Here is a 14,124-nt window from a genome sequence, read left to right as displayed (position 1 = left end):
GCAGCCAAGAAAAAAAAGAATTTTTAAAGCACAGCAAAACATCAAGGCAGCCTTGGATTTTTCTGCTACAACAATGAATATCACATATTCTTTTAAAGAACTTTCAGAGAAAAATATTACCTAAGAACCAACTCAACTAGTTGTTCATATGCAAAACTAACAGAAGAATGTTGTAAACATATTTCATCAAATGTGAGCTTCATTGAGTGTAAGATGCACTTTGTTCTATTAACACAAAGAAAGGAAAAACTCTTCCAATTAAACTTTAACACAGTGTTTTAACAGTGATCGTGGATGATGCATGGACTGTGCTGACATTTCCCCAGCGTTCTGTGTGATAAGGCAATAATTTCATGTGTATCTCCATAGTAAAACATAATGTCATTTCATCTACTTGTAGGTTTCTTTTTTCTTAGGTCTTATAAAATACCTGGTGATTGTTCTACAAGAAAATATGGCAGTGTGGTAATTCTTTAGCGACTTTTGCTTTATTGATAAATCTATGCCCTGCTTTGTTTTTCTCTCTTGCTGAACCCATAATAATTTTGTTTCAATACCAGATTATAATGTAATATTTTAAGGCATTTTAAGCAGCATTAAAGCTCAGCATGTATTATACCAGTGATTCAGTAAAGTGATGACAGTATAAAGAGCGGAGACAAAGTATAATACATACATGTGTAGCCAATTGACTATTATGGCGTGAGTGCCACCTATTGGACAATGATTATAAGACAGATCAATTATAAAATATCTCCATTTCCACGATGTGAAAATGTGAAGGAAAAAAAAGTGTATCTTATGTTTATAGATGAAATATGGCATATTGAACCTTAACAATTGTAATGGTTAATTTGATGTGTCAGCTTGACTGGGCCAAGGGGTGCCCAGATTAAACATTATTTCTGTGTGTGGCCGTGAGGGTGTATCTGGATGAGATTAACATTTGAATCCATAGACTGTCCTCCTCAGTATGGGTGGGCATCATCCAATCTCTTAAGGGCCTAAGTAGAACAAAAAGGTGGAGGCAAGAGGAATTCACCCCTTTTGCTTCTTGCCCGTCAGCTTGAGCTTGGACATCATCAGTTTTCTCCTGCCCTCCCACCCCACAAACCCAGTTCTCAGGCCTTTGGGCTTCAACTGGGAGTTACACTATCAGCTCCCCTGGTGCTTGGGCCTTTGGTTCTCTACCTTACAGACAGCAGATCATAGAACTTCTCAGCCTCCATAATTGCATGAGCTCATTCCTCATTCTAAATTTCACAATAAATAAATATATATATTGGCTTGTCCAGGGTGATTGTGGTGAGAAGTGGCTGCATTCTATATATATATTTTTTGAGGCTGACGTCAGTAGGATTTGCTGATGGATTAGACACAGGGTGTGAGAGGAAGAGAGGAATTAAGAATGGCTGTATGATTTTTGGACTGAGCAGCAGGAATAACACAGTTGCCCTTACTGGAAATGAGGAAGGCTGAGGATGGAGGGGGTTTAATGTGAGGATTGGGAGTTCCGTTTGGGATGAGTTCCATGTGAGATGCTTGGCTGACATGCATATGGAGATGTCATTAGGCAGTTAGATAAGTCTGGAGTTCAGGGAAGAGAATGAGATGGGAGGTTTAAATTTGGGAATCATCCACATAAAAATGGATTTAAAATCCTGAAAGCAGAAATAGAGACACAGACATAGAGAACAAATTTATGGATATCAAGGGGGGAAGGGGAGGTGGGATGAATTGGGAAATTGGGATTGACATATATATACTACTACATATAAAATAGATAACTAATGAGAACCTCCTGTATAGCACAGGGAACTCTACTCAGTTCTCTGTGGCGACCTAAATGGGAAGGAAATGCAGAAAAGAGGGGATATATGTATACGTATAGCTGATTCACTTTGCTGTACAGCAGAAACTAACACAACGTTGTAAAGCAACTATACTCCAATAAAAATTAATTTAAAAAAATAAAGTAAAATCCTGGAACTGGATGAGATCTCCAGAAATAATGGTAGAAGATATCTAAGAACTGAGTCCTGGGGCACTCCAGTGTTTAGGGGTCAGGACAGGAGAAACTAGGGAGGATTAGGGAGCTTGGTGGGCGGAGGGGTTGGAAATCAACCTTTCTCATCCTGAAACCTCAGCGTTCACTCTGTCTCCATCCTCCATCCAGGAGAGGGGACACTTTCTTTGTCTGGATCAGTGTTTGGTTCAGTGAATGTTGCTGCATCACCAGATGACTGCCAGTTCCTCTCAACACGTTGCCCTAAGACACAAGAGAAACGCAAAACACCAAGTTTGGTTCAACATATTAATCCTAGTATACCTAATGACCCAGTGGTCTCTACTGATAATTCCCCCTTGCCTCCCCAAGGGTTATTTTCTCACTGCCTTCTACCTACTCAGGAGTCTGATTTCAGTGTTAGGAAGAGAACCCACTGCCGGAGGAGCTAACCTCTTTTCCTCTATACTTCTAGACACCCCCTCACTCTGTCCTTCACCTACTTCAGCAAACAGGTTCTGTAATGAAATGGAGCTTGAAAAAGACTTTCCAAGGACTTACCAAAGACTATCATGAATTTTGCTAATTCTGGAGTCTCAGAGCCCTTCTCCCACCTCTTAGTTTAAATAGAGTTTTTATAAGGTATAGCTTTTAAAGTTCTCTAGTTGTATCGTATCAATATCAAGAGATGTCTGTTCCTTTCCTAACAGGGTTAGGAAGATATAGTAAAATTGGATCTATTTCTGATAAAATTTTCACATTATACTATGACCACATGGGATTCATACATAAACTGACTCCGGATCATTTTGAAGCTGGTGGGTCACTTGCTGCCTTTGGAAATTCTAAAGGTATTTTTGGACAGGTCAGTGATATAATGCATTGAAACAGTTTGTCTTGTTTTAAGTGGAAATGGGAAAGTGTTTTCCTTACAAACTCTTATTAATGCTCTTTGCTCTATTTAACTAAAGGAAAAACCTCCATATATCAGGGAACATCTCCAAAATCTTTCAAGTCACATACAGAGCTATATAGATTTATATCCACCCAGAATATCTTCATATAAATGTCTTCACAGCAAACCACCAGATATTCTAAGCTAGATCCAACCCAGATCCATGGTGGGTTTGACTCTCTGCCTCTCAAGGTTGACCTTGAAGAAACATGAGTTCTGTTTTTTCCCAATATTTGACCTTTCTTCTTTCATATTAACCCTGCCCCCTTGTTTCTTCCTTTTCTAATGCTAACAGAGAAAGGTGTTATGTGTGTCACAGAAGATACTTCATGCAGATTTTTCTAATAATTTTAATGTATAATGTGCCGCTTATGAAGGTATATATGCCTAAGAACTCATCACGGGGCACATAATCATGAATTAATAATAATTAATAATGAATTTTCATCAATGTATCAGCAAAGAATCAAACCTATTTTTTGACTGGGACTTAATAAAACCTGCCCTTTGGCTTAAAGGAAACAGAATAAAGGAGGACTCAAGGATGACTGTTTTAACTGCGGTTCAGAACATGGTGTTTTAACTTCCCTGTCTGTCCGAGATATTTGTAGAGAGTAAAGTGGAACTTTCTAGTGACAGTAAGATGCCATCACGCGACTCCTTGTGTATTTATTTGCCCATCTGTTGTGTGGCTCTGCATAGAAATAAATCAAATCACGTGAGCGGGAGGGTAGCACTAACCACAAAAGCAGTTACCTCAATTTTCACTAACTTCACAATTTGTAGGAAATGTCTTAGTTCTCTTATGTGAAAGTTTAAATTATTAAATCAAAAGCCAGTGGGGGTTTTTATACTCAGGGCGAGTGAGTTCAAGGAACTTACTCTCAATATTACGACCTCCCTCTCCCTAAACACACTATACATATATTGTCTCTGGATACAAATGATCCCTAGACCTTATTTGGCTCTGACTAGGTGCCAGGCACTGTCATGAACACTTAATCTTTATAACAATTATTTACCCTCATTTTACCCATAAGGAAAGTGAAGTGCAGGGAGGCTAAATAATTCACCCCAAATTACACACATCACGGGTTAGTCACTGGAATCAGACATCGAATCAGGCAGCAAGCTTTCAGTCATTCTGCGGCCTTTCCCTGGACTTGCACATTCTTTCCATGGGATGTTCTTGGCACTCCCAGTCTAGAGTGTCATGCAGAACCCTTAAAGCATTGTCAGTAATTTTCAAGACTCCTTAAGCCATCTGTTCAGTCCCACATGTATTCTCCTGGCATCTGTTTCCCACTCTCTCTTCTCCATGGGTTCCCAACTTTTAGAGGCCAGAGGAAAAGGCATGACAGAAAATGGGTCTGGAAGGCACTACTTGATGGTGGCGTCCCAACCAGTCTGTACCATCTACCACCCCTCCTCCTGTCATAGCAACAAGGGTGACTCCAGCATCCCCCTGGGGGCTGGTCCCTACCTGTCTTCTCACCCCTGCAAGTTCCCAAATCTGGACAAGATCAGGATCAGAGAAGGGTGTGTTGGAAAGAAGACCTGTGGGTCAGAAATCTGGTCCAAAGGTGCCCGTGTTGACAGTGAGGGAAAGCCTTGTGAACCACCAGTGTTGGGGACTCAGCGGCAGCTGTGCAGAGTCACCAGCGTGAGATTGCGGGGCGAGGGGGGCAGCTCTCAAGTGACGAGAGGTTCTTCCCTGCCCCTCGCTTACAGAAAACTCCAAATAGGAACTGAATTCTAGAATCTGCGCCTCCAGACTCCTCCCACACACACAAGACAAGACATTCACATCTCCCACTGCAGTCTTCTACGTGGGAATCTTAAACTGAACTCAGAATTTCTTTTCCTCCTCAACAGAAAAGTGTGTTTTCCCTTGCACATGCGTGGACATTCAGACAGAATGTGTTGAACTAGTCCTCCTATTGATAAGCAAAGCAGTATTGTTTTGATGTGAACTGGAAGCAAATCTTATTTTCATTTTGCCATAATGGAAATTTAAACTCGTTTAAATTCAGTACTTTCTTTTTTCGTGTTCCAGGCTCCTGACATGGGCTTTGAGACTGTCCTTGCTCCACAGTATATCACCTTAAATGAAATGATCTTTTATGCATATGTGCCCGAGAATGAACCGAAGGAAAGTATATACACCAAGAAATTCAATGACATTCACCTTGGAAAATTGATACACTCCAGGTAGGTACTGATTATCTTCACATTTTACTTAGATTGCACACCAGTATTGATATTCTAAATTTTGAGCCTATCTTTTGGAGTAATCTTCCTAGTCAAGGAGAGTAAGTCTTTTTTGGAGACCTCGCAAGGCCAAATACATTTACTTATAGACTCTAAGGTGCCTTGCACTATGCCCCAGTTTGAGAAACATGGGGCCAGTTATGTCAGCACCATCTGGTCAGGCTAAAGAAATGTGTGTTTGTCGTCCTGAGTATCAAAAATGTCTGGGCTACACTGGATACTGCTTATCCTCTGAGTTCACTCCCATGGTAGTTGTCATATGTCCTAAAGACAAGCACATCTAACGTAGAGGAGGCCATTCTGCAAGAAATATTGCATGGCAAGATATGCAGAGTTCTGAGGAACGCTTACTTCGAAGATGTTGGCAAGAGCCAGGGACCCTGAAAGCTTCCTTTAAGGCCTGAAATCTTTCTTTGGAAAACAATATAAATTCTATAACCCCTCACCCCCACATCTAACAACCAGAAAAGAAACAGTTTCAGATTACCAGAAACTCACCTGTCTCCAAAGTGGTTAGCCCTGTTCCACCAGGTTGAAATCTATTATACATGCTTTGGGCTGTCAACTAGGATCTTGTCCCATAGCCAACAACTCCAGCTCTACGGGACAGCTCACTCAGAGGTAGAGATGGGGAAAAGAATCAAACATAATATAGCAAATGCTGGCATTAGGGTTTTCTTCCACAAAGACTGTAGAACCTTCAGCCTCTGAGAAAAGTATCTGTGATCACCTAGAACTATTTGTTTTTGATGGCTTTTGGATGTGTGATATTCCAGATCAATTAGTGCATGTTTACATAGGTAGGTCCTTGTAGAAAACATAGAGAATCACTCTTTAAAATTAACATATGATTAACATCATCTCAACATTAATATCAATTTCTTATATCCTAATTATTTTTAAAAGCATATGATAATTCTCTAAAGAATCAGAATATTTGAAAACCAGCACAGCATGTTCTGTGATCAAATTCAATAACTGTGCTCCACTTGCACAGAAACTAGAGAATGAGCATCTCCGAGGAAGGAAATGGGAGCAAAGAGCCAGGATCAGGGAACTGGAAGCAAGTGGGACTTCAAGCAGGAAGGTCAAGGTTGTGGGAGCCGGAAGTTATGAGGTCAGCTGTGGGCCAAAGGCAGATATCTAGATAGTCAGAAGGAGAAGCAGGGTGAACCCTTCATTCTTCTCTTCCACAAATAGTTATTTAACAAGGTACTCTGGAAGGTGCTATGATAGAGAGTGAGGAAGACGTTCAAACCCATGTACTCCTGGAACTTGTATTCTAGCACAGGACATAGACAGTTGTGTAATTACTGTTGATGTAAGTCTGCAACAGAGGAGCATGGAGCATTGAGAGAGTGAGTTCCGGGGGGTTGAGCCCTTATTTGGAGGATCTTGGAAGGTTTCCCAGAGGCAGTGGTGCTTATGATGAGATCAGGAAAATGAGGATGAAGGAAGGGGATCGGGTAGGGGGAAGGTTCCAGCCTGAGAGCACAGAGTGGAAAAGGCCCCCAGGCCAAAAGGAGCATGACGTGTGCTTGAGAAGCCCAAGAAAAACCAGAGTGACTTCAGTGTTGTGAGCCAAGGAGAAAAGTCATTCGAGACCAGGTCAGGTGGGGCCTTCTGAGTCCCAGTAGGGAATGTGGATGTTATTCTAAGGGAGGGGGAAGCATTGAAGGCTTCAAATTAGGTGAATAACCAGATCAATTATGTGTAATTTGTTTACTGAATCAGCTGGATGTCAACTTTTTTTTCCTCCTGTCTCTTCAGACCACCTCTGTGGACCTATTTCCTTTCTGCCTCTAGATGAAGTATCAGCAAGTCCCATAGCTTTTCCCTTAGAGAGTAAATAAATATTTCCTTAGCTTAAAAAAGTCTAAGTCAGTCAATTACCACATGACTCCGTTCCTGCCCAGTGTTTTAAGAAACTTAAAATCCTTATCCAATTTAAGTTTGTTTTACGACCCCTGTTTTAGCCGGACCCAGCCTGGGGAGTCTGGAATGTGGGGAGGTGGAGAATTTCCTCATTCTTATTATTTTTAGATTCATATCCCCCCTCCCTCATAGCTGATGGTTTCCAGCCCCTTCTGGAGTTTGGGTGAGAAAATGGAGGTGAGATAAAGGGACAAGAGGTCTGCTGATGGGGGTGACACTTCTACCTGGAGACAACTGCCCCTGTCACCTCTGGGCCTCGGGAAGTCTTCCACTCTTTTGGGGCCCCTGCACCCTTCCAGCTGTGCTTCTGTGTAGTTTTCCTTTGCTTTGCTGCCTCTTCCCCACCCCAACACTCTGCCTCCTCAGAAATAAGCATTACCTTGAATTTTGTGTAAACATTTTAAGAAATGTTTCTCTATAGCTTTAACATATATGTGTATTAAAATATATTGTTTAGGGCTTCCCTGGTGGCGCAGTGGTTGAGAGTCCGCCTGTTGATGCAGGGGACACGGGTTCGTGCCCTGGTCTGGGAAGATCCCACATGCCACGGAGCGGCTGGGCCCGTGAGCCATGGCCGCTGAGCCTGCGTGTCCGGAGCCTGTGCTCACAACGGGAGAGGCCACAACAGTGAGAGGCCCTCATACCGTAAAAAAAAAAAAAAAAAAAAAAAAAAATATATATATATATATATATATATATATATTAGTTTTGCCAGATGTGTTACTTAGCAATGTATACCTTTTCCTGTGACTTGCCTTTTTCATACAACCTTATGCTTTTTAAATTACCCCATATGCTTTAAAAATGATTTGGTATTGATGTATGTGTCTGTATTCACTCATATGAATATACCACAATCTATTTAGCTATTCTCCTATTTTGTCTTATAGTTTTTAACTTTTGCTTTGTATTTTTAAGTTTTTAATCTGTCTAAAATTGATGTTGAGTGTAGTATGAAGTGGGAATCTGATTTCTTTCTTTTTTTATATATATAGATAACCACTTGTGCAAACAAGACCCATCTTTCCCCCTGATCTGCAGTGTCACCCCTGTGATATATCCTAGTTCCACATGTACATCAATCTGTCTCCGTCTCTCTTCTCCTTCGTTGCTGTATTTGCCCTTCCCTAGATCACAATGACAAAATTTCTCTAACCAGGTAACTCCTATGAATAGCACCCCCTCTTGGATTTTCTTGGCCTTTGTTCTTGCATTTAAATGTTAGATTCAGCTTGTCAAGTTCCATTAAGAAAAAAAAGCACAACAACCTGTTAATAAAAATTACCTCTTGCAGCCAAATTCTGCCTTGTACCTGCAGTTAGATCTTAGGTGGAGATTTCTGATTCTTCCTGCAGCAGGATAACTCTATTTGTTCTCCTAGAATTTTAGGCCCAAGACAGCTCCCTGACTCTCCATAAGGATAGAGAGTTATCATTTTAGCTTCCCTTATCCATAATGTGTCTTTGCCTGTGCCCCAGTGATGGGTGGCTTTGCTTCCTCTCTCTCAGTAGCTTCAAGCTTCTGCTGTGTAGGGGATAAGAGGGAGGGAGGGAGCCAGGGCTTCAGTGCCAGCACCCCCCAAGCACTTCCCCCCAGCATGGATCACCTCTTTTGAGACCTGTGTGCAGCTGTTGAATGCCCAACCTCCTGTAGCTTAAGACTTTTGCTTCTTATGAAAGAAGGTTCAGGGAAGCGAGTGATGCTTGCTCCCATCCTCTCCACCCACTCCCCACAGTGACCCCTCCCACACTCCCTTGATGCCTGCACCACCAGCAGGGACTGTCTGGTCTATTCCCTGCCCCATCTTTCTCCTGAGCGTCCAGGGAAACCCATGGGAAGGAGCTTGCAAGTGAGTACAGGCTCCGTTTTGAAAGATGCCCCAGCATTTCCAGACTCACATACCAGCCCATACTTGGCCTTTGACAGTTTTTTACAATTTTAGCTATTTCTTACTTGCTTCTTTTGTGGCAGCACTGTTTCTCCCTCTCATGCTCTTCCATAAGTGAGACTGTTCCTGTGTTCAGATTCTCCTCAGAATGGCTTATTCCCTTGGATTTCAGGTTAGTTGGTTATCTTGTGACTTTAGTTATCTGATGGCTTAAGGAAAATGATGACTTAGTGATTTATCTGTTTTGTTTCTTGTTAGGTTGCTTCTTTCTGCGTTGAAAGCAAAAACAGATGTCTTGTAATTGACTTTTGTGTAACAATCTTTTTTTTTTTTAATTATTTCGTTCATTTATTTTTGGCTGCATTGGGTCTTCGTTGCTGCTCATGGGCTTTCTCTGATTGCGGTGAGCGGGGGTACTCTTCACTGTGGTGCGCGGGCTTCTCATTGTGGTGGCTTCTCTTGTTGCAGAGCACGGGCTTTAGGCATGCGGCCTTCAGTAGTTGCAGCACGCGGGCTCAGTAGTTGTGGCTCACGGGCTGTAGAGCACAGGCTCAGTAGGTGTGGCACACGGGCTTAGTTGATCTGCGGCATGTGGTATCTTCTCGGACCAGGGCTCAAACCCATTTCCCCTGCATTGGCAGGTGGATTCTCAACCACTGTGTCTCCAGGGAAGCCCTTGTGCAGCAATCTTAAATGTTTCAAATTTGCTACATTCTTTTGATGATTCCAGTACTTTTTCTATATATTCTTTTGGATTTTCTGAGTAGAGGTAAATATTTTTCTAAGCAGATAATCACATCACCTGCAAATAATTTGTTTCTTTAACATTTCTTAGCATATTATACATTTTTTTTTTCTGTCACAGTATCTAGGAGCTCATTAAATAGAAATGAAGATAGTGGGTGTCAGTCCGTTCAGGCTGCTATAATCAAATTTCAAAGACTGGGTGGCTTATAAACAACAGAAATGTATTTCTCATAGTTCTGAAGACTGGAAGTCTAAGATTAGGGTGCCAGCATGGTTGGGTTCTGTGCAAGCTCTCTTCTGGTTGTAGACTGCCAACTTCTTGCCCTGTCCTCGCATAGTTGAAGGGGGCAGGGGATTGCTCTGGAGCCCCTTTTATAAGGGTAGTAAACTGATTCACAAAGCCTTCACCCTCATGACCTAAATCACCTCCCAAAAGCCTCACCTCTGAATACCATCACTTTGGGCTTTAGGTTTTCAACATAGGAATTTTAGAGGGATACAGACATTCGGACCATAACAGTGGGCTTCCTTGTTCCTGACTTTTAAAAGAATTTTTTAAACATTTCACCATCACGGATTATCCTTTCCATAAATTTTTAAAACGCTTCTTCATTTATAGACAGTTATCTTTTTTCAGTTTAACAGGTGTTTTATTTTTGTTTTTAAATGTTTCTTCTATATCTATTGAGCTTATCTATAGATTTTTTTCCTTTAACTTTTTACTTAATGTTGTAAATTATATTATGGATTTATTGCTGAACCAGACTTGAAGTCATGGAATAAACCTATCTTGGTCATTGTGTATTATCTATGTTTATACATTTCATACATTGTTGAGTGCAATGTTAGTATTTATTTGTTAGATTAATCTTGTTAATTGTGATTTTTCAATCTTCTGTATCCTTACTGATTTTTTTTCTGTGTGACCTATCAATTATTGAGTTATGTTAAAATTTTCTGATGTGATATTGAATTTGTCAGTTTCTTTTGTAGTTCTGTCAATTTTGCCTTATATATTTTGAGGCTGTTATTAGATACATATAAGTTTAGAATTGTTACATCTTCTTGATGAGTTGAACATTTTATTGGTATTTAATTATTATTTTTATATTTTAATGCTCTTTTGCATTATAGTACTTTGGTTGTAGTAAAATATGCATAACATAAAATTTACCATTTTAACCATTTTTAAGAGTGCAGTTCTGTGACATTAAGTATATTCACATGGTTGTGCAACCATTGCCACTATCCATCTCCAGGACTATCTCATCTTCCCCAACTGAAACTCTGTGCCCACTAAACAGTTCATTCCCCATTCCCCTCTCCCCACAGCCTCTGGCAACCTCTGTTCTACTTTCTGTCTCTGTGAATTTGACTATGAACAATTGTGGATACACCTAGATCAGTTACATAGGTGGAATCATACAGTACATATCTTTTGAGACTGGCTTATTTCAATTAGCATACTGTCCTTAAAGTTCATCCATGTTATAGCATGTGACAGAATTTCCTTCATTTTTAAGACAATAATATTCTGTTGTATGCATATGCCACATTTTGCTTATCCATTTCTCTATTGATGGGCATGGGTTGCTTCCACTTTTTGGCTATTCTGAATAATGTCGCTATGAACATGGGTGTGCAGCTATCTCTCCGAGACCATACTTTCAGTTATTTTGGGTATACCAAGAAGTGGAATTGCTATATCATATGGTAATTCTATATTTAATATTTTGAGGAAACTCCATACCATTTTCCACAGCAGCTGCACCATTTTGTATTCCCACCAACAATGTACAAGGGTTCTAATTTCTCCACATCTTTGCCAACATTTTTTATTCTCTATTTTTTTATTTTATAATAGCCATTCTAATGATATCTTGTGGTTTTGATTTCCATTTCTCTAATTATTAGTGATGTTGAGCATCTTTTAATGTGCTGATTGGCCATCTGTATATCTTCTTTGTAGAAATGTCTAATTAAGTCCTTTGCTCACTTTTCAATCAGATTATCTTTTTGTTGTTACCATGGTTTTTGTTTTATTTTTGTTGTTTTTAATCTGTTATTCATGTAGTTGCACTAGCCTTCTTTGGGTAATATTTGTCTAGTATATGATTTTGATTCTTTTACTGCCACCTTCCTTATGTATCTCTCATAAAAAACATATATAGGTTTTGTGGGCTATTTTTTAGCCAATCTCTGTCTTTTAATTGGAGAGTTATGGAAAAACCCGAATGAACTTTTTGGCCAACCCAATGTATTTGAATTTATTTGTACCATCTTCTTTTTAAACTCATAAACTCCCATTTATCTCAAATGGCCTAGCTTTTGTTTAGAATACCACTCTGCTGAGGTGGGGAGAAGGAAGTAGAGGGTGACAACTGTGGATGCACTGAGAGCAGTTAGAAGGATTTTGCAATAGTATAGGCTAAAATTTTTCGTGTTTCAGTCTAAGATGTTGATAGTAGAAATGGAGAGGAATGGATTGATTTGAGAGATATTTGGGAGGTAGACTCAACAGGGCAATGGATCCAGAGTAATTTCCATTCCTTTACTCTATTGCCTGGCTCTTTGCTTTATAAAACACATCTATGCTTGTCTCCTGTGTGCCACATCCAGCCACATCTTGTCTTATTATTGTGAGGGAATCTGAGGTTCTCATATTGTGCTTAAGAAGACAGGTACTTGTGGTAGACAGACTGTTGGGTGAGGAATCATGCAGTGTGGAAATGACAGTCTCTTGGAATTCAAAAGAGGAAAAGAGGAATAAGAGGAACTAAGGTTAGATGATGGAAACAGACAAACAACAAGAACCTACTGTATAGCACAGGAAACTATATTCAATATCTTGTAATAACCTATGATGGAAAATAATCTGAAAAAAAAACATATATATATATATATATATATATATATATATATAAAACTGAATTACTTTGCTGTACCCCTGAAATTAACACAACATTGTAAATTAACTATACTTCAATTCCTAAAAATGGTTTAAAGAAAGATTCAATGGTGGAACACAAGGGATTCAGAACATTAGCAAAGATTTTGGATTTTGGGGGCACTACCTACGAGATGTTGGATACTGAATCAAAATCCTTTCCACAGTGGGAGTTGATTATATACTCACAGATAAAAAATCTATATCTGCTTGATAATGGGAAGTATAGTCGTTCCACAAATGGTGAAGTATTGAGAAGGAACTTCTCTCATTTCATAACAAGGTCAGTTGTTTTTAAGAATCTCCACAAAATCCTAAAAGTGATAACTTAATGTCAATAATTCTACTAAACTGCTCAGAAAGAAAACAGCATCAACATTTACACAAAGTTTTGGTAAAGCTATTTGTTAATTCCATGAATATTATTGAGTGACTATTTCACGTTAAGTCTTATGCTAAGACCGGGAATATAGTGGTGAATAAGATAGACAAGGTCCTTGCCCGCATGGAGGTGACATTCTAATGAAGAGAGACAGATGATAAACAGGTAAGCAAAAAACAAAATAGTTTTAGATCTAATACATGCTATGAAGAAAGTAAACACGGTGAGAGAGGGAGTGAGAAGGATAAGCAAACAGCTGAGAACAAAGAACGAAGAGCTTTCCAGGCAAAAGAAATTGCAAGTGTAAATGCAGTCAGGCAAGAAAATACGTGGGTGTATTTAATATACAGGAAGGAGGCTGGTGTGGATGGTGCAGAGTAAGATGGTGTGGTGGAAGGTGAGCGAGGGGGTAGGTAAGTGCCAGACCATATAAGGCATCGTGGGCTGCATGAGGAGTTTATTCTTGGTGCCAGGGGAAGCCATTGGAGAGTTTTACATAGGAGAGTGAAATTATTTTTATTTTCGAAAAGATCACTCTGCTGTGAAAAGTATAGGACAGAATGAGAAGTCAAAGTTTCCAGGCTATTGGAAAGCTATTGAGGTAATACAGGTGAGAAATGAAGGCAGTTGAAGCAGGTGCACTTGAGAAAAGACAGGATTTGATGACAGATTGCCTGGTGTGGGTATTAGCAAGAGAGCAATCAAGAACTATTTAGGTTTTTGGTTTGCAGCTAGGTAGATCATGCTGTCATTTTATGAGACGAGGAATGCAGAGTTACTCAGGGTGAGTGAGAGTTCCATATTAGAAATATTAATTTTGAAATGCCTGTTAGGTACCCAAGTGAAGATGTGAAGTTGGCAATTGCATGGATGTACTAATGCATAGCACACAGGGTCAGAGCAGGAGCTCTTCATTTGACAGTTGTTCCTGTATAAATGGATGTCTGTAGGGAAGAAAAGGCCTTGGGCACTCCAGGAAGAGAGATTAGGCAGA

The 14,124-nt window shown here is 39.9% G+C and overlaps 1 protein-coding gene across 1 annotated transcript in view; it reads left to right on the top strand.

Moving 5' to 3' along the window:
* CATSPERB (cation channel sperm associated auxiliary subunit beta) overlaps window positions 1-14,124 on the top strand; it is a 131,212-nt gene that overhangs the window by 80,184 nt on the left and 36,904 nt on the right. The window contains 2 exon segments of the mRNA XM_049706594.1: window positions 2,716-2,870; window positions 5,017-5,171. Of these exon segments, the coding sequence (XP_049562551.1) occupies window positions 2,716-2,870; window positions 5,017-5,171 (310 nt within the window).

The sequence above is a fragment of the Orcinus orca genome, chromosome 2 (genome assembly GCF_937001465.1).
Source record: "Orcinus orca chromosome 2, mOrcOrc1.1, whole genome shotgun sequence".
Classification (NCBI taxonomy): domain Eukaryota; kingdom Metazoa; phylum Chordata; class Mammalia; order Artiodactyla; family Delphinidae; genus Orcinus; species Orcinus orca.
The sequence above is the reverse complement of the archived record's forward strand: the minus strand, read 5'-3'. Positions and strand labels throughout refer to the sequence as shown.